Genomic DNA, 24,956 nt, shown 5'->3' with positions numbered 1-24,956 from the left:
GAGCAGTTATCTTGGAATTGTGTATAATTTGGGACCTGGTATGATAGAGATTGAAATGTGAATTCTTTAATTCGTACATCCATAATATAACAATTCTTTAAAATCCTCCAAAAAATTCTCAAATATTTACAGGGCTGCAATGAATTTTATGCTCCCCAGGGAATTTAGAAAAAGTATGAAGGGCCAGTGAGCTGTTTTCAGTCTGTGTACACTTTTGTCATGTCAGTTCAAAAGAACAGTCTGTTGTCAAGTTACACTACAAAATACACTGAAAAGAACCAACCTGTAGTGACTATAAAAACTCTAACAAAATACCGATAACTTAGAGTACCATGAGATTTAATTTACAGCTAAGTACATGTGTATGTCCCTCTGACAGCATCTTGATCTGAATTTAAAATGTCTTTTGCTTTTGTGTGTTTCAGATGGATGTAGCAAATGGTGTTGTCAATTTTGTACGAAAAATTTATGTAGCAGACATTGAACCAATAGATGAAAGGTATTATTCACAATGACTGTTTTACTTTTTAGTATCCTGAAGGGGTACTGTTATGTACTTATACCTAGCTAGAAGTGCCTGTCTATTTCCACAAGAGCTGTTTAATATGTAGCAGCTATTTACCTATGCTGACAGTACAAGTAGAGTACCCAGTATACCCTTGTTTTATACCAGTGTACCATTCTGTGACTTGTAGATCCATGTTCACTAATCGGTATGCACTTGCCCTTGATGTACCCATGTGTCTTTGTCTGTGACCATGTACCCACTTTATAGTTAGTACAGGTACACAAACTTTTTACTCCACAATGCAGACTTTGAATCAGTAAATAAAACATAACAGCAAGTCATCTGTAACTGAGTTGTGAAATATGTTTCTAATACTTGGTATGATTTTTTATATTAGTATTTTTGGTTTTACAGAAATGATGGATTTCAGATGTATGCATTTACCATCAAAGGAATGGCATTCCTCTATCACCAAGTCAGATGTATTGTTGCCATTCTGTTTCTTATTGGACAGCACAAAGAAAAACCTGAGGTACGTTGCAATAGCAGCTAATTCATGAAAATGTGTGAATGTCAATCAATTTATGAAGTACCAAATGCCAGTATGAAATGATGTTAACTTAGAGAGTAGATTGGCACCAGTCCAATGGGAGATTTTTTTTTTCATAATCTTCAAATGGTTCGAATTTGTTTATTCATTTCAAATTTTGTGAAGGAAAATGTCACCTTTTCTTTATTTTCCCAGTAACTAGTAGCCTCCCAAGGATTTAGTGTTCTCCTGTCTGTTCACAATCACTCACTCAAGTTGCTATTTCACACAAAAGAACACAATTAAAGATTGAAACAAGCCCAGAGGTTTGAGCAAGTCTACTTAGAAGGCACACTCACACCAACACACAGGAATTTCTTATGGCAGACTAAAATGAATTTTCCCCTTATCTCCTACGTAAATACTCAAATGAAAATCCAATATTGATTACTTTGATCCACAATGAAACATGTTTTCTTGTATGGTAACGATGCTCTCACTTATCTTTGATCTTTCGAATGTTCTGTTCAGATAATTGATGATTTACTAGACATAGACAACCATCCCTGTAAACCACAGTATTCTATGGCAGCTGAGTTTCCTCTTGTACTTTATGACACCCACTTTCAAGGTATCAATTGGATATATAACCAAGGTAAGAATTAGCCTATCCAAAAATTACACCTTAAGACAGTAGTCTCGGCATTGGCTACGAGTCCGCCATAAATAATATGTAAATCATTTGGGAATGCAAAGGTTTCAACAGAGTGACAAGTGAATTAACACAGATTACATCAATTATAAGATGTTTATGTTATATTATGAATATGATTGACCTAAAGGAGTAACAGTCATCGTTTGAAATTTCAGTACTTGTATGTTATTTCTGTATCTATATAGAGGAACAAGAATTGAACATTACACATTTACAGAAAAGATGGACATCACAAACTACAAGGTAAGTTTACTGTCACACTGACTCTGTCACATAGTCATACTGTCACACTGACTGTCAGTCTGTCACAGTCACTGTCACACTGTCTAAATCATTGTCACACTGTCTCACTGTCACTCTAGCATGCGGCCTTTCTAATGTGGTCAATTAGCAAATGAAACAGTATACTGTTACACTTGATATGGATGCTATAAACTATTGTGGTACATACAGAAAACACTTCACTTTGGTGTTATGGGTTGTATTATTACACCAAGGATGAATTTAATTAACCTCTAATTCATTTTTTTTTCATCCTGATAAAAGGACAACTATACTCTCCAGAATGTTAGATGGTTTGAATACAATTCCATGTCCAAGTGTATCATCTGATGTCCACCAAACTGATAATAAGCCCCAGACAATTGCTACAACCTGGCAGGATGGCCATCCTCCAATTTTGAAACAAAATGCAGAACTTATTATGGGATGTCAGTCAAGACAGTACAAGCGTCTCTTAGATCGACCAGTTTGTGGTAAGTGGCTGGATTTGAACAATAACGACCAGTTTGTGGTAAGTGGCTGGATTTTAACAATTGATGTGATGAGAGTAACAAAACAAATTTACTTCTGATACACCAACTGTTCTTATTTTGTGATAGCTCTTAACCCATAGTGTAAATTATTTACCCCATGTATTTTGACTAAATCATGTAGCCTTCTTTAACTATCACTGTACACTGTTCAGTGATCATCAATAGTATCATCATGTGATCAGAATTAATAAGGAGAGTGAAGCTGTGCAGCCAATCACCAATAGATAGATTTAATGTTGAATATGGACATATCTAAGGGGTTGAACCATCATTGTGTGGAATCAGAATCAGAATCATATTCATATTAATAATCATAATCATAATCTAATTTTAGATTTGAATACAACACTGTCAGTATGTCTGAATCTAAGTGTGTATAGAGAGGGTGTAGTCAAATCTGCCAACATGAAGGATCTACACTAAAATAATCTGTAATCAACCATTTTAAGTCAAAGTAACCATCTTAACTATTGTCATGTGTTTTCTACCTACAGATAGTCTTGAAAGTCGAATTGAACATTATGCAAAGAAACGACGATTGGCAGAATCATGACACCAAAATGACAATTTGTAGAATTATGAAAGAGAAGCGACTATTGGCGGAATTAAAACACCATGAGACGATGATTGGCAGAATCATGACACCAAAACGATAATTTGTAGAATTATGAAAGAGAAGCAACTATTGGTGGAATTTAAACACCAAGAGACAACGATTGGCAGAGTCATAAAACCAAGAAACTGCAGTTGGCAGAATCATGACACCAAAAGTGGTTATTTGCAGAATCAAAACGATGGTTGGCGGAATCATGAGACCGAGATATCTGTTATTAGTAGACTTTAGCAGAAAGGATAATAAAAAAATATATAACTTTTTACTTTGATCTCAGCTTCATTTGTGTGTAAGCCCTCTCCATGTCATAAAAGGCTTGTAAATTTAGTGTCCTAAATCTCCCTAGATATGTTCAAAAGACCCCAAAATAAAAGAGAATTATTTTCTCGTTGGATGTTTTGCATATGCAAATTAGATTGATCTCAATCAGCTGTGCTGGTTCAGGCAGTTAATTTAAATCAATTTGCATATGCATGAGTTCTCGCTGATGACATTAAATCACAAAGGCCACTCCCAAATGCCATGTGTTACAGTAAGTTAGAAGGATAACTTTTGACACCATATCTACATGTTGTTGAGAAATATATTCTTCAGAAGCTCAAGTTGAGAGATGTATGACCCATCTGTAATCTACAATGGTAATATCTAACCATACATCTTTTAACGAGATGCTAGTAGCAATATTTTGACAGATCAAAGTGAAGATAACAACTAGTGTGCTCAGTCTGGGCTTACCTATGGCTTGTCTGTTCCAATCATAAACTCCCTACATTCTACACTGAATTCCATACTTCTTGGTACCGGAATCCTTGATCGAACTGATCCTGGGGATATAATTAAACTCACTACAAACTCGAGAAGTTATGTTTGGTGAAAGTAAATATACACAGAATAGTTCATGAGGCAGTTTTAAACTCAGTTTCTTCAAGTTACTTACAGCCAAAATACCAATGTTCTCTTTTGTGTGTGAATTGCCTCTGATTGTCTCATTCCACAAGGAGTTTAGTGTCCAGCAGCCTCCATCCAAGTCCTACTATTTGAGAACTAAAATATGTTGGCATCTTGCACATTTTGTTCAAATCCAAAATCAGAATTCCTCCATTCCATAAAATATATATACAAATATGGTTACCGGGGTAATAAACAACCCATTTTGATACAAACTCACTTTCTCCCCCTATTTAGGAAAATGTTTATAAAATAGAGTTAATTAGATTTAGAAAACAACAGCTTAATAACAACCATATCAATACAACAACTGATAACGTCTAAGTTGTATAATTTATCATAATGTGACACTCCTGACCTCTACTTAATAACATCGAACAAATTGACCCGACTTATCTGTTGTCTCATAAATCTCAACATGTGTGTCTTGTTTTCAGTTGATTCTTGTTTATGTTTGTTTATAGTTCAATAAAACACTTGTAAGAATACTTTATCACTACAAAGTTAAACACAGTATATATAAAAAAAAACATAATTAGTTTAAAACCAAAACACTGCGTTTTGTTATGTTTTATAAAGGCCATACCTGTCATTCAAACCATTACAGGGTGATTACAGGGTAGATGTATATTCCACACAAGTATAACGTATAAACTGTGGAAGCAACTTTTACTTTAATATATGTTGAGGCACAAAGATGTGAACTATTTTTCAACTTGTTACATGCAGTATGCCTACGATTGGGTTAAGATTTTCGATCATTTTATTTGTTTTTACATTTTCATATTTAAGAGGGCTGGTTATTGTCATATTTCGTGTTTTCGTGTAGGTCAAATAATTACTAGTATGGGAAAAGTGTTGTCATGAAGTGCGAAAAGAACGGAATCAAAATTGAAGAGAATTATTTCCCCTCTCTCCTCATTTCCTCATAAACGAATTTAGCCTCGAGGATATCCGACGTTGTGATACTGGAATGGGAGTGGGGTAATTTATGTAACAAATCGATTAATATTATTGTTATTATCTCTATGAAGTGTACCATGGCCAAATTATCACCACCATCATCCCTGCTTATCATCCTGATTACAATATATATCATTATTTACATAGGTTACAAGCAGTTCAAAGTTTTTTAGCGTTAATTCGATCTGAGAATGACTACAGTGGATTTTGTCTTTCCGATGAGGGTACCGCCATCTAGTGGTCAGCTGTAACTATCTGATGTTTGATGAGGATCATCGACCAAGTCACATCAAACGCTCAATGCAAACACCTTTGAATTGCTTGTGTGTTATAACCCTAAGTAAATAATTTGACCTACAAAGCTGATGAACATTTTTGTAATGAAACCATTCAATCACCGGTGTTAAAAACTTTTGTGGGGGGGGGGGTGTCATCTTTTACATGAGTTCAGGCATATCACATTTAACTTTTTGTTGTGTCTATGTGAACATTTCAACTTTACCTCCTATCCTGGTGGTTGTGTAGAAAGAAAATAGTAAAGAACATCAAAGTATAGCCAAGTATGATGAGTGTGTACACGCTCTTTTAAATATATGTAATTACCAATAACTAAAAATCAACGTGAGTTCGTTGTTTGTCTCAGCTTTTGTCTCGTTTTATGTATTTCTCTTCAAAGATGTTATTACAGTTGGAATATAGGACATACGTAGACTGGTACCTTACTCAAATTCAAAGTAGATGGATTGTGATGTATAACAGTACGTATTGTTTAGCCAATAGGGTCAAACACTGTCAAGTGTAAGGTACGACCAATACTGAACAAAGACACCGAAAGGCATAGAATATTGTCATGTAAAAACTATAAGATGCAACCAATGTTGGAAAACGTACATTGAAAGGCATAGAATATTGTCAAACACTGCAAAGATGTTTAATACCAAGGTTGAACAAGGGGATTGTTCAAAGAAATGGGTCACAATATAATCTCAGGAACGGCAAAATTTCGAGACGCTGTTAGAGAACAATTTTAGCAAAATCGAGAGAGTACGAGAGAGATCATATTACCAAAATATTGATCGTGAATTACCTTGTTTGAAAAAAAGGAAAGTGATAAAGACAAAATATAGTGATAGTACATGAATATATCCATTGTGTATTAGCACTGTACGCATGTCTAAAAGCCTTCCGTTAACAAGTGTACTAGATTGAGGTCACATATTCATTGCATTTATCAGAATAGAGTTCATTATGTCCCTTTGCTCATTTTGTGTTCTTTACAGTTCTATATATGTACAGGACAGTTATTGGCACATCACGGATTATCCTTAATTGGGACGTTATGGATTATCTTTGGTTGGAGCCTGCCGGCTTGTTATTGATTGGGGCCTTTAATGCGGATTATGTTTGATTGAGACGTAGCGCCACTTATAGATTATCTTAGATGGTAGAGACCTTTTGGATTATCTTTCTTTGATTATGTGCTCAGTTCTTATCGCATCACGTGACAATGGAGTGAATTGTATCTTAGACAAGACTTTAATAATATGAATATTCTAATAAAGAACACAGAAAAACAAAACAAACTACCCTCAAAACACAGAAAACTATACTACACAAACATGGCTACGTGACCCGTTATCGTATCCAATGGCCGTATCTCCTAATTCTTCCAACGTATTTGAGTGGTTCCATTGTCAGTACAGAATTCGTCTCAGGTAGATGAACGCAGCTATTGTTGATTTACGAGCGTTCGTAGTGGATTTCATTCAGGAAAGTGGGGGTCAAAGGTCAATCGACTGTACGTTAAATGCATGTCAATGTTACACACGTTGTGTGGGAGCGAACAACGAAGTCATTGTATTCACCTTCAAGTCAGGTAGGCGCTTTGTCTTCGATCCAGGTAACTTCGTGTCCCACTTGCTCAGGTAACAGCAACCGTGTTTTCTCCTTCTTCAAAATGTTCCTCAAATCTCTCGGGATATCGTCCATTTTTTTCCTCTTCTCACTTATCCTGGTACCCGACTGCGGAGAGGGGTCTCCTCTGTCGCCATGGAGACAGAAAAAGACGCTTGATGAGAGAGATGTGGGCAACGGTAGTGTTCACGACATTGCACCGGTACCCGGCGATGACTTTGACGATTACGACGATGCAGTTATGGTATGCTATATTCATTTATACCTTCATTATGTATCGATATGCAACCATCCATCAACTATATACTTTATTGAATTGTTGACAAGTTAGAGTACAGAAATGTTAAGTTGTTTAGTCTAACCATTATTCATGAATTAACAATCTAAAGTATATGTACTACCTGTCATGGTGCCTGTCAGCTACTTTCTACATAATGAACTTATCTATGACAATGTTAATACTACTTTCATTGCAGTTTTGATGTTAACAACAACTAACTTTGCTTACAGTCACAATATATCTAGCTGTGACAAGCCTGGACCAAGTCTACGACAAATATATAGTCTATATGTTTCAACAAGTTTTCCCAAGGCCTTCTGTGCTGTTAGTGCCATAAGTGCGACCTTCACGTAGTTTATGTTTGCGTTTTTTATTACCAGACATGATGAAAAGATTTCATTTCTTTGGTTAAACTTACTTCTCAAATTCAATTATGATATCCCGACTTATTTAAACATTATCTACTTTCATGTGTTTTTTTTCTTACAACTTTGACCACTTTGACACGCTCCAATTATAAATTGAACCCAAAACATGGTATTTTGAGAAATGTCGCCCAACAACATCGTAAATGTATTAGCGACGCTCACTGTGTGGAGGAAATCCCTCGTAGTGTTTGCACAACGTATAACCCCCAAAACAATGTCACCTTTGTTCATGACCCAGCCAACACACAGGCCATCTCAGGTAACAACTGACCTGTACCGACATGATCTCAATCCATAAATCATAGACCAAAAAAGCAATGGCCTAGAAAAATCAACATAAATGTTTTCAGATACCACATTAAAATGCCACCTAAGATTGATGTGAAGTGAAGTGGAAATCATGTTTTCGGTGGTCATAATTTTTACGGCCCGGATATGGGTTTTGCGGACCGAGGTTGTGCGGCGGAAGGGTCCAACTTTATGCCTATTCATTACTTCGGGGCTAAGAAAAGTCGTTTATCATTCCACTTTTCATGTTCTGCAGACGCCCGCCCTTTTCAGAGTCGTTTGGATTCAGCCTCATTGTACTTCAGCATGTGACAGTTATGTATTTTAAAATGTCAAAACAATAAAAAAAAAAACTATTTATTGTCCAAAGCAGTATATACTGTAAACCTGACAATTTCGTAGAAGACTTATTTTCGCTTATTTCACTGGAAAACTAAAAAACGCAGAAATAAAAAGTGTTAGATTAAAATGCCCTGTTGTACTTGAAGACAATATACCAGTTTGGTAATTAGTAAAAAAAATATTGGCGAAAATATCTAGGTTGCCAGTATACTGTTAGAACATGGCTGGGCTAGCTCACAAAGTTTGTACCTATCATAAGTGAACCAATAGTGACGATAACCGAACAAGTTAACTCTGTAGTTTTACATTTTATACAGTTTTCATTGGCTATTCATTATGTGTTGTTCTATTTTACAGTGTGATGGTATCCAGCGCTTTAATTATTCAGGGCGATGTGACTTTATTCTTCACACCGCAGACTGTCTGGAGACTGATGGATTCTTTAACTATCTGAAATTTGAATACTGTACTTTCCCCAATGATGAGGCATTGTCAACTATAGCCGTTATCATTTTGGTAAGTAACTATGATTACACAGTTGTACATCGTTATTGTATGTGTAATTCACACTCCATACATGTATACATTTACATAATTATCAACTATACTTAATATGTAATCAGAAGTTAAAATATATAATAGTATTTAGGAGAAGCGAGAAAGAAAGGGGAATACGACAGACAGACAGACAGACAGACAGACAGACAGACAGACAGACAGACAGACAGACAGACAGACAGACAGACAGACAGACAGACAGACAGACCGGATGCATATATACTAGTACACATACAGACAGATAGACAGACGCGCGTACATGAATACATAGAAAAAGACAAACAGAAAGACACACATCCGCACTCGTATACACAAATACGGATAGAACGACAAATACGTATGTCTGTCTGTTCGTATGTTTAAAAAAACAGACAGACAGACAGACAGACAGACAGACAGACAGACAGACAGACAGACAGACAGACAGACAGACAGACAGACAGACAGACAGACAATGTAAAACATGAAAACATGAACTCATGAACTCATGAAAACTGTTGGTAACATTTGAACTGAAAGCCCGGCCCATCACACATTTTTCCAACTACCTACACACCTAGTTCTGTATATCAACGACAAATAAGTATGTCTGTCTGTTCGTGTGTTTTTACAAAAACAGACAGACAATGTAAAACATGAAAACATGAACTCATGAACTCATGAAAACTGTTGGTAGCGTTTGAACTGAAAGGCCATTACACATTTTTTCCAACTACCTACACACCTAGTTCTGTATATCAAACACTGACAGGAATAAGATGGATTACGACCAGCTTTACAATGTCTTTTTGCATTTACCTCCTTGACCTCTGACCTCTCACAATACCATATCCACTTACGTCCTAGATATATAGCCGGACCAGGTGTGTAGTCGGTAAATGGTATAAATCTATCAACTCTGACACAACCACATTTACTATCTATTAAATCTTTCCTATTCAATGTCATATTCTATGGAATTCATTTGAATAAAATCTGAAAAGGAGGAAAACATTACATACAACAGAAATAACAAAACATAGCTTTGATTATAAACGTTACGGTAGAATAAGTTCTTGTATTATATTGCGGTTGTCAAGGTGAACTACTTAGAATGATCCGGACATTACACGATCAGCTTTGTTTTTATAGGCAAATAACTTTACATAAACTAGAAAACGACACAATAAATCGGTCCAACTCAAGTTCACGGTTCATGATGTTAAATCGAGTCAACGGACACAACACAAAAGTATAGCCTTGGATATTCATTACTGACCCACACCTCACCCTACAATAGTGACCTTAGCCCGCACCCTGTCACTAGGCAATTACGAATGCAATATGATACATTTAAAGTGCAGTCAAGCATTACAATGTATACTCAGTGATCGAAGGAATGTGATAGAGTTCGCTGAAACGTTAACACACCTTGAAAAGTTTCAGAGGACATGGTCTATACTTGTATTCATATCCCATAATATATATTACTGAATTTACATTACTAATAATATCAATTTCAGGATGACTATATTTTCATGGATTTTTCTTGATTAGAATTATTTATCATCTTCACAAGTTACTATTTTTTTTTTTATTTCTTTTTCAATGTTCGAGTAGTACGTGGGTGGTGCCATTCTGTATAATGTTTTACACGTAAAAAAAAACTTATATGGTTTGCTTTCTCCAGACACCCTTGGGACAGTACTGACGAATTGTTGTTTTAAAGAGAGGACAGACTCCGGTCTGGGGACATATTTGGTATAAATAACACCTATAGTATTGACAAAGAGTTGAACTACTGTTGTCTACTTCACCGTAGGCTAACAATACAAAGGTGTACATTATACAGACACTATAAAGGCTAGCAAAATCACCGACGTTTTGGGACAGAATTACTTAACAAATTACTTTTACATTACTAGACTGACAATTCGTCTTTGTGTATGCGCAACATTGCTGTAAGTGATAGAATGTGGTGAAAAGCAAACAACAGTTATCGATACACCAACCTAAATGACACCGTGCTCTCTTTAAATCACCGCAGAGGGCACTCGCACACGCTAACATATTGGAACCAATCTTCAGGCGACAAATACAGCTTGAAGATTCCCCAATATTTTGTGTGTCATGATAAAAATCACATTTACAGTATAACATTCTTGACAACAAACTTTCGTTTCTGAAGAAAATTGAACCCAAACCTGTCCAAAATGCCCGGGGAATTGTGAGTATATAGGATAGCATTTATTGTGTGGAGGCGCATCCATGATTTAACGTCATACGCAAGTAAGTACACATCCCTATGCCGAAATAACATGTCAACATGTTTAAACTTATGAAAAGGTGGTCTTGAATAAACTGTTTCAATTTTTCTTCTCCAGATAATCGTACTCTTGTACCTGTTCTTGGCTCTTGGAACTATCGCAGCTAATTTGTAAGTACTAACCTTGCAAACCGTCTCGTGTTTCATGATGATAATGTGAGTGAATGGTTTGCATGGTGACGGATTGCAGCAGATGTATGGAATCTTGTTGAACTTATCACCAGGAAAAGAATAAGTGATGTTATAAAAAATATATCTAACATAAATAACATACTGTTTTTGTAATGCATGGTACAAGGGAAGTTACATGATGGAACAGGGACGAGAAGGGAAGTGGGGAGATGGGAAGGAAGGGTACCGGTGGGGGCAGGTCAGGTCAGGGAGGGACAGAGAAGAAACGTGAGGGAGGAAAAGGGAGGGTAGGAGAGGATATGGGAGAGATGTGTGGAGAGGGTTGGCAAGGAATGAAAAGTAAGACATACATACTTTCATCTTAAACAGTGTGAGTACTCATTTTGTTTTTTATTCTCTTTACAGTTTTTGTCCATGTTTGGATGCTATTGCCAAGGCATTAAATCTTAGTGATAACGTTGCAATATCCTTTCGTTCTTTTACTGTATATATTTTTGTTTAATATTGAATATTGTAAAATGAGGCCATTAACATCTTGATCATCTCATCATCATCATCACCACCACCACCACCACCACCACCACCACCACCACCACCACCACCATCTCCACCACCACCATCTCATCATCATCATCATCATCATCATCATCACCATCACCACCACCACCACCACCACCACCACCACCATCACCATCTCATCACCACCATCACCATCTCATCATCATCACCATAACCACCACAATCACCACCACCACCACCACCACCACCACCACCACCACCACCACCACCACCACCACCACCATCATCATCATCATCATCATCATCATCATCATCATCATCATCATCATCTCTCGTTTGGTGCCATGCAAGTTCCACAATAGATCTTATTGAGATGAAAGGAAGACGTGATCTCTTTGACATTTCATAGAGCTCACCATTCCAATTAGATTTGAGAATCATGTCATGTCGTATAGTGCTGCTCCTTTAAGGGATAGGGCACATTTCTGTCTACTGTTTTGAGAGGATACTTTTGTGTTTCATGGAGATCCACTTCTTTGATTTGCAAGTATATTAATTTATCAAATTTGTTATAAATTGAAATCCTGTACTGTCATCCATTGAAAAACTTATTACAACACAGTCGATCTTAGTTCTAATTTAGTACTAAAATTTCCTTAACCAATCTCCACGGTGTAACTTTTCTGGCATTTGGCAATGGTGCCCCAGACATTTTTGCCTGTATTGCTGCAGTAACTGGTGGTCATGGCGAAAACAATGGGCTGCGATTGGTTGTTGGGGAATTGTTTGGTAAGTTACCAATTAATATCAATATCCAAATGCTGTTCCCTTGGATTGGATATACTTACAGTAATTCTCCATGTAAACTTTGTTCTTCATCATATTGATCTACAGGGTATAATATACAGTTATCCTTCACCATGGATAATATTCATCCAAGTACTCCATCGCTATCTATAGTTAACCAACATACAACCACTTTTCTTTGAAATAGAAACTTCAAAGTTATGTTGTAATACAGTTCAAGTCTCATGCTATAACATGCCTCCTTACAAATCTCCTCTTTTACCAGGACAAAATGAAAATGTTTGTAACCAGGTTTACAAAATTTAGATCACATTTCTGTTTCTTCTTCAATTCGATAGGTGGAGGTATGTTTGTGACGACAGTGGTGGTTGGAGCAGTATGCATGGTTGCAAGTCCATTCCGATTGGGTGAAGTTCCATTCATGCGTGACATCATATTCTACCTTGGTGCTACATTTTGGACATATTGGATAGTGTGGGATGGTAAAGTTTCTCTGTATGAAGGTCTTGGTAAGTAGAAATGTTATGTCTAATTATAATATTCATTAGATGTAAAATATAAATATGAAGATCTTCGTAAAGTAATATGAAACATCTAATTTACACACCTGTACCTAACCTTTACCTTACCCACCTACCCACCATCTCTGTCCAGGGGTAGTAGGAGATGAAGGACCACTTTTGACTGTCTACAGCCCCCAGGGGAGATATCATCATTAGTAAATTAAGTCAAAGGTGGACCTTTGTCTCATACTCACCACATTTACACATGTACAGCCTATTCACAAGCTTTACCCAAGGCGGAAAGATGTGGCATCAGAGAATACTTTTCATATAGATCGAATGTGGACAAATTATCTATAATTAAGATCTGTTATGAAGATGTTACTAGATATAGAGGGCAGTAATAGATGTATTGCAGTTGAAAATAAGTTTATTTGTGTTTTGAAAATGGTTATTTGCTGGACTTGCCCACTTTGACATCATTTCTGTATTTCCGTGTCGATGTTAGTATGCTCAGTTAATTAATGGTAAAGTCGTTTTTTGGATTTCAAGAAACGTGATATTGGCCTGTCTTACATTGATGCCCCGACCAATGAAATTGATATATATGTCAAAACTTGTAAACCTTTCTATTTTTTGGACTTCCATTTCTTAGTTAAGTCTTATGATACTAAATACAGAGACTTGTTGGTCTAGAAATGTTCTCCCAACTCTCATACTAATTACATGTTGTATTAATTTACTTGACTAAACTTTATTATTTTCTTGTAGGATACATCGCTCTCTATGGTATATTTGTTATCGTTGTGTTGGTTGGTCATAAATTATCACAAATCCGTGACAGGAGAGGATCACGTGAACCTGTAGTCGACGGCGACGTATTCATTCTAACAGGTAAGGATAAGCAGACTCCCTAACTTGACAAAGTAATTTAGTTACTCCCTAGTGTGACAGAGAACTTTAATTATTCTCCATTGCTGCTATATCTCCCTCTAACGGTCTGATCATACATGTACAATCAAGCAAAAACATTTAAAGGCCAGGGTTTCAATTCCCAGGTCATCACATGAGTGTTAACTTATCAGAGGAGCTGAAAAATTAAATATGACCATTGCTTTTGATCTGGACCAACTTTTGTTTCAATCTGTAAGAAAAAAATTATTTTCACATTTAGATTTAAATCCCATACTGAGCTGGACACATACAAAGTGGAGACAGTAAAACTGCTGGAATAAACTTGCTAGGTAAAATGTTTTATATAAACAACACTCCTAATATAAGATTTGGTTATAAGCAAATAGTCATTTCGACGAATATTTTTATCTCTGTTAGAATCACAAAAAGCCAAAATCGAATCAACAGAACAAAAAGTGGCACAAGAAGTTCAACCACATAAAGCCAGTGAAGCTAAGGAAGTGCCAACTAGTTATGGTACTGGTAATGTTAACTCGAAGAGTGAACAAGGAGAGATAGCTTACAAAGGTAAGTGTTACATCAACAAATATAACCTATAACCTATAAGTGTTTTTTTCAAACCCAGTTTGTACAGACATCAGAGAGTGGAGGGAATCCCTAACCCTCCACTGTTTATGTACAAATAGAACATTGTCTTCAGCTACGACATAGCAATACAGTTATGTCAGTTACTAATTTATGCCTGAAAATAATTGTATTAATTAATTAATTTATTTATTTGTTTGTTTGTTTGTTTATTTATTTGTTGGTATATGTATGTGTGTATGTATGTATGTATGTATGTATGTATGTATGTATGTATGTATGTATGTATGTATGTATGTGTTTGTGTGTGTATGTATTAATTTATTTATTTATTTATTTATTTGGTGGAATATCTAGATGTAATGATAACAATTATTTGATAATCTGTTTTTTTCTTCAGATTCTGAACCATTGGTTGGAACAATTGAACCTAGTACAGGTTGTAAAGGTTACATCAGGTCTTTCTGCCTTGCTTTGATACCGATTGATTGGAGTGAATGGCATCAACAGTCATTGGCCGTCAAGATACTCAATATACTTAAAGTAAGTTTGGTTAGCATGGAAACAAAACATATTGATAAACGAAACATGTCCAATGGACTTTCGCTAATAATCAATAACTTATCTACACTGTCATTTAAATATCAGTACCTAAAAAAGTAAGGGATGATCGCACAAGCTCAATAAACGAACTTCGTTCCTTTAGGGGGCGAAGGGGGTTTGGCATCAATGTATGTAACGATTGCTGAACTTCATTTTCATAATTCTAACCAAATTTTGACGGTAAACTTTCACTCCTTCAATGATAACAGCTTTTGTATTTACTACTGAGATGTTGATAAGTTGATAAAAAATTACTCCTAATGTGAGATATGGTGCTGGGTTTCTGGTAGTATTTTAATGTGTTTACAATCATGTTTTACATTATATCAATCTTAGTGGTGTGAATGCTACAGTTTCCATAGTTTACATCATATAGAAATGTTAGGTGTCGCACTTGTGAACATTCGGTTAGGGGGAGGGCGCATTTGACCTAAACGAATGATGTTCGTTTGTTGAGCTTGTGTGACATTGTGCCATCGCGTCTAACATCTCAGTGACAAAATGCTATCTGTTATCTTAACTTGTGTGATTCGTCCTTGACTACAGACCTATTTTGTCACATCAATTTTTTTTAGTTTCTCACCCCTATATACTCAATCACCTTTTTGTTTTACCAGATACCAATCATGGTACTAGCTATTCTGACTGTACCACTGGTTGACCGTGACAAAGACCTTGAAAAGAGAAACTGGAACAAAACATTGAACAGTATGCATATGCTTACATCACCAATGTTTGCGGTCTTTGTGATAGGAGGTAAGTACACCATAAATGATTACATCACCAATGTTTGTGATCCTTGTGGTAGGCGGTAAGTACACCACAAATGATTACATCACCAATGTTCGCGATCCTTGTGGTAGGCGGTAAGTAAACCATAAATGATTACATCACCAATGTTTGTGATCCTTGTGGTAGGCGGTAAAGTACAACACAAATGCTTACATCACCAATGTTTGTGATCCTTGTGGTAGGAGGTAAGTACAACACAAATGCTTACATCACAAAAGTTTGCGATCCTTGTGGTAGGAGGTATTAGTACAACACAAATGCTTACATCACCAATGTTTGTGATCCTTGTGGTAGGAGGTGTTACACCACAAATGATTACGTCACCAATATTTGGGGTCCATGTTAACAATAGTTTGGATCTTGATGACATGATGAAATACCATATCTCACACAACTGTGTTATTGTTTTTGTAATTATTATTAGTCATATTTTGTTGGTATATTGTACAATTAATAGACATTGATTTTATATAACTATAAATATATAACCTCTCTACTTCAACCTCAATTATTTTAGATTAACTGGGTGTTCATAAATTTAATTTCTCCATTTTTTGTTCTGTTTTAAGTGGCCTTTAAACCAGTCTCTGGTGGATTTTTGGCATGGCATCTAACACTGATAATTGGTTTCATAATGGCAGTTATAGTGATTCTTACATCTAGACATGAAAAACCACCTGTATATCACACGGTAAGTAAATAAATGTCAGTAAAAATTCTTTGTCACAAAATGTGAAAACTGGAGTTGGCAAAATATTCTTTTCATTGATATGGTAGTTTTATAGCTGGTTTTAAGACCAATATAGATTACCCTGTATAGCTGGTAAACTTTTTGTCATTATTAATGCATCATATTTGATTTTTTATTCTTTAGGCTTTTGCTTTTGCTGGGTTTCTAATGGGTATTGTATGGATTTACACTATAGCCAATGAGATTGTCAATCTATTGGAGGTAAGATAGAAATATTGAGTTATTTTCAAACCTGCTCTATAGATGTAACTGGGGTACTGGCTTTTTATTAGTCTTGCTGCCAGACTCATGACTATCATCCCTTAGGTTTGTATGGTGCATGAAGTGCGCCCTGAGCGGCAAAGCCATGAGAAGTGAGGGACTTTAGTCCCGACTAGTTTCTCTCTTCTCGCAGCTAAGCCGCTTGGCATACATACAAAGATGAGGGACGACAGTCACGAGTCTGGCAGCGAGACTTAATTATCAGACAACCAACAATGTATTCATTAACAATTGTAAAAATACCAATAATTAGACATTGTACATGTCAATGTTTATTTTATCTATAAGTAGTATAGTAATAAGTTGAAATCGTGATTCATTGGGAGCACTGATTTTTGGGTGTGGACCTGAAAATCAATTCGATTAGAAGTACTTGGACACTGCTAGCATGAAATGAATAACAGTTTAGTAGTTGGCTAAAAGTGCTAGATGTAAACTTTTTATTTTTATTTTTGTTCATTTTAGGCACTTGGAATTATGTTCAATCTCTCTGAGGAACTTCTTGGTCTGTTGCTTTTAGCATTAGGGAACAGCATTGCTGGTAAGTCCCCCTCACACTGAGATACTGTGTTTTTATCATCGTCGCAAACCACAGCCTCTTTTATGGCACTGCTGAAACTTGCCGAAGTGTAGTGGAAGAAATAGCAGCTCTGGTTTGCGATAATGTGTTCTTATGTGCTGCTTATTGTTATGTTGTGTTTGAGAGTAGGTTATATGAGATTGTACATACTGTGATGTGATATAATTAATGGTATCGTGATATATTCTGAAAGGTTATGTTGTGTGCTGCTGTATAGAATGATGCCATGTAATATAGAAGACTACATCATGGTCATGTGTGATGTCTATGATGAAACACTACCATAGATATAGATATATCATACAATTCAAAACAGTGTCAAATGGCTGTATAAGAAACTGTGTGTAATTGCATCGGGTCAATTATGCAAAAGCAAATGTATAGTAATGTAAGACTCGCAACATTTTTATTTTTTATTAATCTCTCATTGTAAACCACAGCCTCTTTTACAGCACCATTCAAGACGCACCACCAATGCACATGGGGGTGGGGGCGGGGTATTTCTTTGTCTAATTGCAATTTATACTTACCAAATATATTTTATTAATTTCAGATTTAGTGACAGATACTGCTAATGCTAGGGCAGGCCACCCAGTCATGTCTATTGGTGCATGTTTTGGAGGTCCTTTATTTAGTATCCTTTACAAATATGCAATATTTTATTTACTTGTGTGCAACAACCATAAATATCCAACCAATTTATACAGAAACAATTACTAGTATATATCCTCAGACAAATATCACAATGTTGGTATTATAGTGCTTCTATGGTTTTTATTAATTTGTTATTTACAAATCAATAATCAGTTGCCCCTGACAACCAACCATGCAAGAAATTTACTTTGTTTTCAGTAATGATTTCATAAGTCACTGTTTTTGTTTGTATGTGAATACATGCCCATGTGAATATTTATACACAAGTTCTCTTATTTCGGTTTAGATTCAGAAACATACATGTTTTTAGTCAGAAACTAATCATTTGTTCTTTTGAGTGTGAGATGAGTTTACATGAAAGGGTAAACTGACCTAGACAAGGGAATTTATGCAAACAAAATACACAATTTACAAAAACAGAAACAGAATTTTTGAATTTTGAATTTGAATTTCTTTGGGAAAAATTTAACTACATATTAGAATACAGGGTATGAAAATCACCGAGGATAAGACATAAAAGTATTTTTAAAAACACTTATTTCCAATGTGGTCCTCATAGGGATATTGAAAATGCTGTGGCAACACTGGTACAGAAAGTGTATTACAGTAAACATGACAGAAAACAAAGCACATAATGAAAAAATGGATAGATATATGAATGCTTATGACAAATAATGATGCGAACATTTGTGTAAGCCAAGATCATAGAATATGAAAACATAAAGTTTGTTGGCCTTAACTAAATCACAGATATGTTGTTAGGATTTGGATTGTCTTCCACCATTGGATGTTTAGCAGCTGGTACAGATTTAACTGTAAGTATAATAAATATACTAATTTCATGTTTCTTGACAGCATTTATAATGTTGATGGACCAGAAATGTTTCCAACATGGTGACTTGAAGTATATCAGGCCTTTGAAATATTTATTTAAAAATGCAATTTTGGCTGCAATATAGTATGTAGCTATTGAAGTTGCCGAACTGCCAATGACTACACAATGCCTGTGAAAAGTTTGACCATCAAATAAACATCAAACCAAGGCTAGTAAAGGGCTAGCAGCATAACATCCAGACACAAAAATTTGACAGTTTGTTAAAAATGGATAAGAATTGTGTTAGATATTGAAATTTTAACTATTTGAAACATTTTTTCTTTGAGATGTCTTGCATTGTGGGATATCATTGTAGTCTGTAAGGCACGGTGTGATGGGGCGCCCTCACACATCGGTCAACCCCTCTCACAGGAAGCCAGTGAGGGCAGAGTGACATAATGTATATTACAGTCAAGGATATCATTTACACGAACATTGAAACAACTTTCCCTCCCAAATACACCTGTATTTATTGTAGCAATTAACATCTGCCATTATTTACAGGAAAATTGAATTTTTTTTTTAATTCTTCAAATTGTACATTATTTGTACTTTGTACATTTTATGTTGTCTTTGATCCTCTTGCAGATTGAATACAGCCCTATGCAGTCCATCTTGTTTTCTGGCCTCACAGTCAGTTTATTGACGTCACTAGTAATTATGCTAATTTGTTGGTTTAAAGTCACCAAACCTTATGGAATATACCTCTTCTTCTTGTATTCCGTGTTCCTTTTGATTATAATATTAGTTGAAACAGAAATCATTAATTTTTGATTAAAACTGAAAGATGATTGGATGGTTGCTAGTTGTGTCTAATTATGAATGATACAGAGTCTGTGGTTGGATGGCGTGCTATTAATTATAATATTCAATGAATTATTAATCTTTGCTTTGATTAAGCAATAGTTATAGTTGCAAACTGATTCAAATATTTTGTCTATTTGTATTTTGGTATTTTACTTCTTGATATACCCAGATGAGTTGTTCAATACATTGCAGGCATTTAAAAGTTACATTGGATATTTTCCCTTTTAGTTGAAAATTTACATATTAGAGTTTTGTAGACAGGTGAATCTTTTAACTAACTGTATTCAGTAGATGTAGCTATATGTACTGTAGAAGTGGATAGGTATAACTGAAAGTGTACACTGGATAACTGTTTTTCGCACGTTACATTTCTCTGTTTGACACCTTAGAATGAGTTTTTGAATGCTAGTGAGAATGATCCATATTGTATAGCTGTCTCTATGGCTATGGAAGTATGTATTGTTTCATGTAATGCTGTGTAGTGTCCCATATGCAAATTAGTTAACCAGTCAGATGTGGTATGCAAATTAGTTAACAAGTTAAGTGGACATGATATGCAAATTAGCTAACCTTATGGACATGATGCAAATTAGTTAATCATAGGGACATGATATGCAAATTAGTTGATTTGGAGATTATATGCAAATTACTTCATCATATAGACTTGATAAAACAGGGTAAAGGTTGAAAGACTCAATTACAAATATTCATTTTTTTGTGCAACAAACATTGCAAGATGGCGTTTAACGACGACCAACCAGATATGTTACTTTTAACATATAGTGTATGTAATAAGTTGGGATTGTTCATAAACTGCAGGTCAGTCAGGACTTAATTTATGCAAAGGGGTAACATTGTCATTCATTTGTGCACAGCTGTTCCAAGAGGAAGCAATGTAAGTTTAATTTGATATGTAGTAAACACATTGTTACATCATGAATAAGACAATCGAACTGTATTTGTATAGTGTAAAAAAAATTATTCAGAGGCACTTTACAAAATAAAATTAGATAAGGCCTAACCAAAAAAAATTGTGTGATTCCGATTACGCTCATTTTTAGAATAGGTTGGGGTAGGTAGATTTATTATTTTATTTTTTGATATATTGTTTGATATGTGAGTATCTAGTTCAGGTAGTTATGTATTCCGTTGTTTTCCATATGGTCTCTGTGTTATTGGTTTCTACTCATCAGATGTACAGCCATTACAGATTGGAAGAACAGTTCATATTGTCTCTTTAAGTTGATGTCAGTCTCCGCATCCACTACTTCCAAGACAATTTTTGTGATTTTATTATTTTTTCTCTAATATATTTTTTTTTAAAGTTTAGGGTTGGCATGAAAACTAGGTGGGGTCTGGTATTAAAGCAGAACCAAACATTTTTTAGGTCTACAAGAAAACCCATTTATAAAGAAAAAACAAACTGGAATTGAGTTAAGATTAACAGAAATTTATTTTAATATTTGGCAATCATAGAATTTCAATTGATATGCATGTAACTTGATAATGATCATATTTCTCAAATATCCTTAATTGCTACTAGTATTATCTGAAATAATGTTTTAATTTTCTTTACTGTTCAAGAACTGACATCAAAGTAAACACTTGTTGGAACTAAATAACGGGACAAAATGTGAACAAGGTGAATGTTCGTTTTAGATTTACATATACTCTAATTATGTAAAAATCTTCTAGCACTTTTTAAGGTAGTCCAGTTCCCGATGCTGTAGTCTGATTTTACACTATGTCATGTTCACACATTACGTCTAGTCAATGTTGTTACTCAAGGTGTTAAATGTGGTTCAACCCCATGCTGGGCAAATGTCCAACTGAACTCCACCTCCAGTCTGCTTAAACGAAAAATCACATGGGGATGCGACAACATCATTATGTTTATATGAACACTGTAGGGGGAGCACAGAATTCTGTGTGAGAGTGATGAGATTGACTAGATGTAATGTGTGAAGATAATGTAGTGTAAAATCGGAATACAGTTGTCAGGAAGTAGACCATTTTAAGGTAAAATATCTATACATTTATATAACATAGCTGCCATTATAGTTCTTGTATTGATGGGGAAGGATGCATTGAATTGGTTTATTTGTGGTTGTATAAGCAGTATAAGTGTGATCAACAATGTATATGTACAAACTATTGATTCTAAATGAAATAAAGTGTAAATATTGAGGTAACCAAACAAATTATTGTTATTGTTATTGTTATGTTGCTTGAAGTTAATTTAGTGTATGCAGAGTAAATGTGCATGTCTACCTGATGATTATGTGATACATACATAAACTATTCAAGTGCATTGGATATAAACAAGTACATGCATCTCCAAATAAAGTTGGTTGTGATAGCAAAAACGAACACATACATTTCCAAAGTTTGCAGTAAGTATCTAGAGAAATTATGTACAAAAACTGCCAAATAGTTAACTAAGTAACATCGTATGTGTTGATTTACATCAGACTTATCGTCTTTGTGTGAGTTATGACATCACACATGTTGAAGTACATACATTGTATGACGAATTACTTGCTTTAGTGCATTGACATTATCTATTGAAGTTATTACGTTTTGTGTTTGTGGCATCATAATTGTGGTGAAGTACATCAAAGGAATAACTGCTGTGAGATGACATCATGTGTTGAACTTTATCTATATCACTTACATCAGATTTATTATGTGAGATATGACTTCATGTTTTGAAGTATATTTGTAGCTACACGCAAGTTGACCTCCAGCTTCACAACAGTTACCAATCGCATCCAAGGTATCAGCAACAATTGGATGTTCGGTCCTCATTTGGAGGGCCTTTTCATGATATTGCAACATTTCTTGATAGTCATCGAGAGCTTTATACATTATCCCAAGATTGTTTAGGCCTGTAGCTATTTCAGGATGAGCTGTTACAGTAGCACCATCATAAATTGCAATTTTCATATCCAAACTTTTTGTGAAGTAATCTTTAGCTTTCTTGTACTCACCCAGTGATAATTGAAAACAGTCACCCTAATGTATTCAAAGAGCCGGCAATGTCTGCATGAGATGTGTTCTCTTCGTGCAGCTGTTTTCTCATTTGCAGCTGTTTTCTCTATTGCCTTTTTGTATTCTCCAAGTGCAGAATAGCGATGACTAAGATTATCCGGAATGACAGCCATGCTTGTGGCTATGTACAGCATTCTCACCATGAATCTGTTTGAAGAGTTCGAAGTGTGTAAGCTTAATCTAGGTTGGAGAGACAGGCTGTGGTGTCTTTGGGCTTCATTTCCAGTGTTATTGCCGTGAACGAATGTGCTGAGTTTGGATGCTTCATCATGATACTATTTCATTTTTTGGTGGTTTCTTATCTTGCTATGAACTGAATCCAAATTGTTGAGACACTTTATGACATCAGGATGGGTTGCATTATCACTATGAATTAGCCTGGTAATCCTCAAAGCTTCTTCACGGTAAACAACTTCTTGTTTATAGTTGCCAAGAACGCTATATAACCTTCCAACATGCTGCAATGACGTAAGGACACTTTCATCATTAGCACCAAAGAGGGTTTGTTTCATCTTGAATGCCTTCTTGTGATATTCTACTGATTCATTAAGCTTACCAAGCTGTTCAAGTGTGTATGCAAGATCGTTGAATGAAGCAGCAATCTCTTCATGGGCCACATCCTCTCCATATATATTTTTTCTCACATCTAAAACATTCTCGAAATAGTTAGCAGCATCTTGGTACTTGTTCAGTGAATAGTATGCATTGGCGATTGTATTTAATAACACTGCTGTTTTTGGGTCAGGTTTGCTCTCCTGACGCTTCTTTCTCATCTCAACCGATCTTAGTATATGCTCGATAGATTTTGGGTAGTTTTTCATGTTGTAATAGACGTTACCCAAATCACCAAGGGTTGTTTCAACACGATCACTATCTTTGTCATCGCCTTGTTGTTTGATATTTAGCTTCAATAACTCTTCCAGGCAATTTGCAGCATTAGCATAAGTGACCACAAACTTGAAATTGAAAAGGGTCGTCATCACAAAATACCAGCTAAAAGCAGATTATGTAAAATATGCAACTCAACCCTTGTAGAAGATGAAAAACACTTTATATTACAGTGTCCCCTGTATAATTTACTCAGGCATGACCTCTTTAGTGAAGCTGCTAAACATATTAATAATTACAGAAACTTGACAGAAGAACAACAATTTAAAGAAATAATGAGCAACAAAACTCTAATTATCGCACTTGGAAAATATATCAAACTTAGTAATATAAAAAGGGAGCACCACCTACAAAATACTCATAATATATAATTTGAAATGTCTAAATACCCTTCATTATTATTTTTTTCATTAATATTATGTTTCAACTCGTTGAATAGTTATTGTTGTTGTTTTGTTTTGTTTTGTAGTCTTTATTATGATGTGTAATGTTACTTTTGAAAAGCCTATAAGTGTTATTATTATGATTTTTTTTTCCCAATTTTATTTTATTTGTACCTTTAACAAATCCCCAGGGTTTTGTTACGTGTAATCAATAAATACAAATACAAATACAGCATACTCTTGTAATGACCGATATGAATTTGCTAAATTACGTAGAAACAAGGCCATGTTTACACTGGTCGTATCAACACTATGTATGTCTCTCTCCAAAGAGATGGCCTCCAGGTAACACTGTACTGCTTTCTGGTGATCTCCTTTATAGTAATACTGTGACCCAACATTGTTAAATAAAAGAGCAATGTTGCCTTTCCTATCTTTGGCAGTTGATAGTTTCCTTTCTATCGTTATTGCTCGTTCCAAGTATGATATTGCTTTGTCATGGTTGTTCATAGACCCATAAGCATCTGCAAGTTTTGTTAATGTAGTTACTATGTCTACTACCTGTTCTCCATGTTTCGCATAGATGTGTTGTTGTATCTGCAGTGCTTGCTCATAAAAGTTAGCAGCCTTTTTGTGGGCACCTTG

At 35.3% G+C, this 24,956-nt stretch overlaps 2 protein-coding genes across 2 annotated transcripts in view; both read left to right on the top strand.

Moving 5' to 3' along the window:
• LOC144451523 (tRNA pseudouridine(38/39) synthase-like) overlaps positions 1-3,409 on the top strand; it is a 6,980-nt gene extending 3,571 nt beyond the window's left edge. Inside the window, exons 8-13 of the mRNA XM_078142396.1 lie at positions 426-499; positions 923-1,040; positions 1,569-1,692; positions 1,938-1,995; positions 2,299-2,507; positions 3,062-3,409. Of these exons, the coding sequence (XP_077998522.1) occupies positions 426-499; positions 923-1,040; positions 1,569-1,692; positions 1,938-1,995; positions 2,299-2,507; positions 3,062-3,120 (642 nt within the window). The 3' untranslated portion in view covers positions 3,121-3,409. The remainder of the gene's footprint in view (positions 1-425; positions 500-922; positions 1,041-1,568; positions 1,693-1,937; positions 1,996-2,298; positions 2,508-3,061) is intronic.
• Positions 3,410-6,951: 3,542 nt separating this feature from the next.
• Positions 6,952-22,172, top strand: LOC144451174 (mitochondrial sodium/calcium exchanger protein-like). The gene is made up of 16 exons (XM_078141969.1): positions 6,952-7,249; positions 8,701-8,859; positions 11,265-11,317; positions 11,744-11,801; positions 12,529-12,646; positions 13,003-13,173; positions 13,939-14,061; positions 14,500-14,649; positions 15,068-15,210; positions 15,888-16,026; positions 16,632-16,753; positions 16,937-17,014; positions 17,540-17,615; positions 18,208-18,288; positions 19,059-19,123; positions 19,771-22,172. The coding sequence occupies exons 1-16, from the start codon at positions 7,049-7,051 to the stop codon at positions 19,954-19,956; spliced, it is 1,923 nt and encodes a 640-aa protein (XP_077998095.1). The 5' UTR covers positions 6,952-7,048; the 3' UTR covers positions 19,957-22,172.
• Positions 22,173-24,956: the final 2,784 nt, after the last annotated feature.

Source organism: Glandiceps talaboti, chromosome 21 (genome assembly GCF_964340395.1).
Source record: "Glandiceps talaboti chromosome 21, keGlaTala1.1, whole genome shotgun sequence".
Lineage (NCBI taxonomy): Eukaryota > Metazoa > Hemichordata > Enteropneusta > Spengelidae > Glandiceps > Glandiceps talaboti.
Note: the sequence above shows the minus strand (reverse complement) of the source record. Positions and strands in the feature narration are given on the sequence as shown.

Bases quoted from the DNA above. Each gene is read 5' to 3' on its own strand.
- LOC144451174 (XM_078141969.1), top strand. From the start codon at position 7,049: ATGTTCCTCAAATCTCTCGGGATATCGTCCATTTTTTTCCTCTTCTCA. The intron at 16,027-16,631 runs GTAAGTACACCA...TTCTGTTTTAAG, and splicing joins TGCGGTCTTTGTGATAGGAG to TGGCCTTTAAACCAGTCTCT. The intron at 17,015-17,539 runs GTAAGATAGAAA...TGTTCATTTTAG, and splicing joins AGATTGTCAATCTATTGGAG to GCACTTGGAATTATGTTCAA.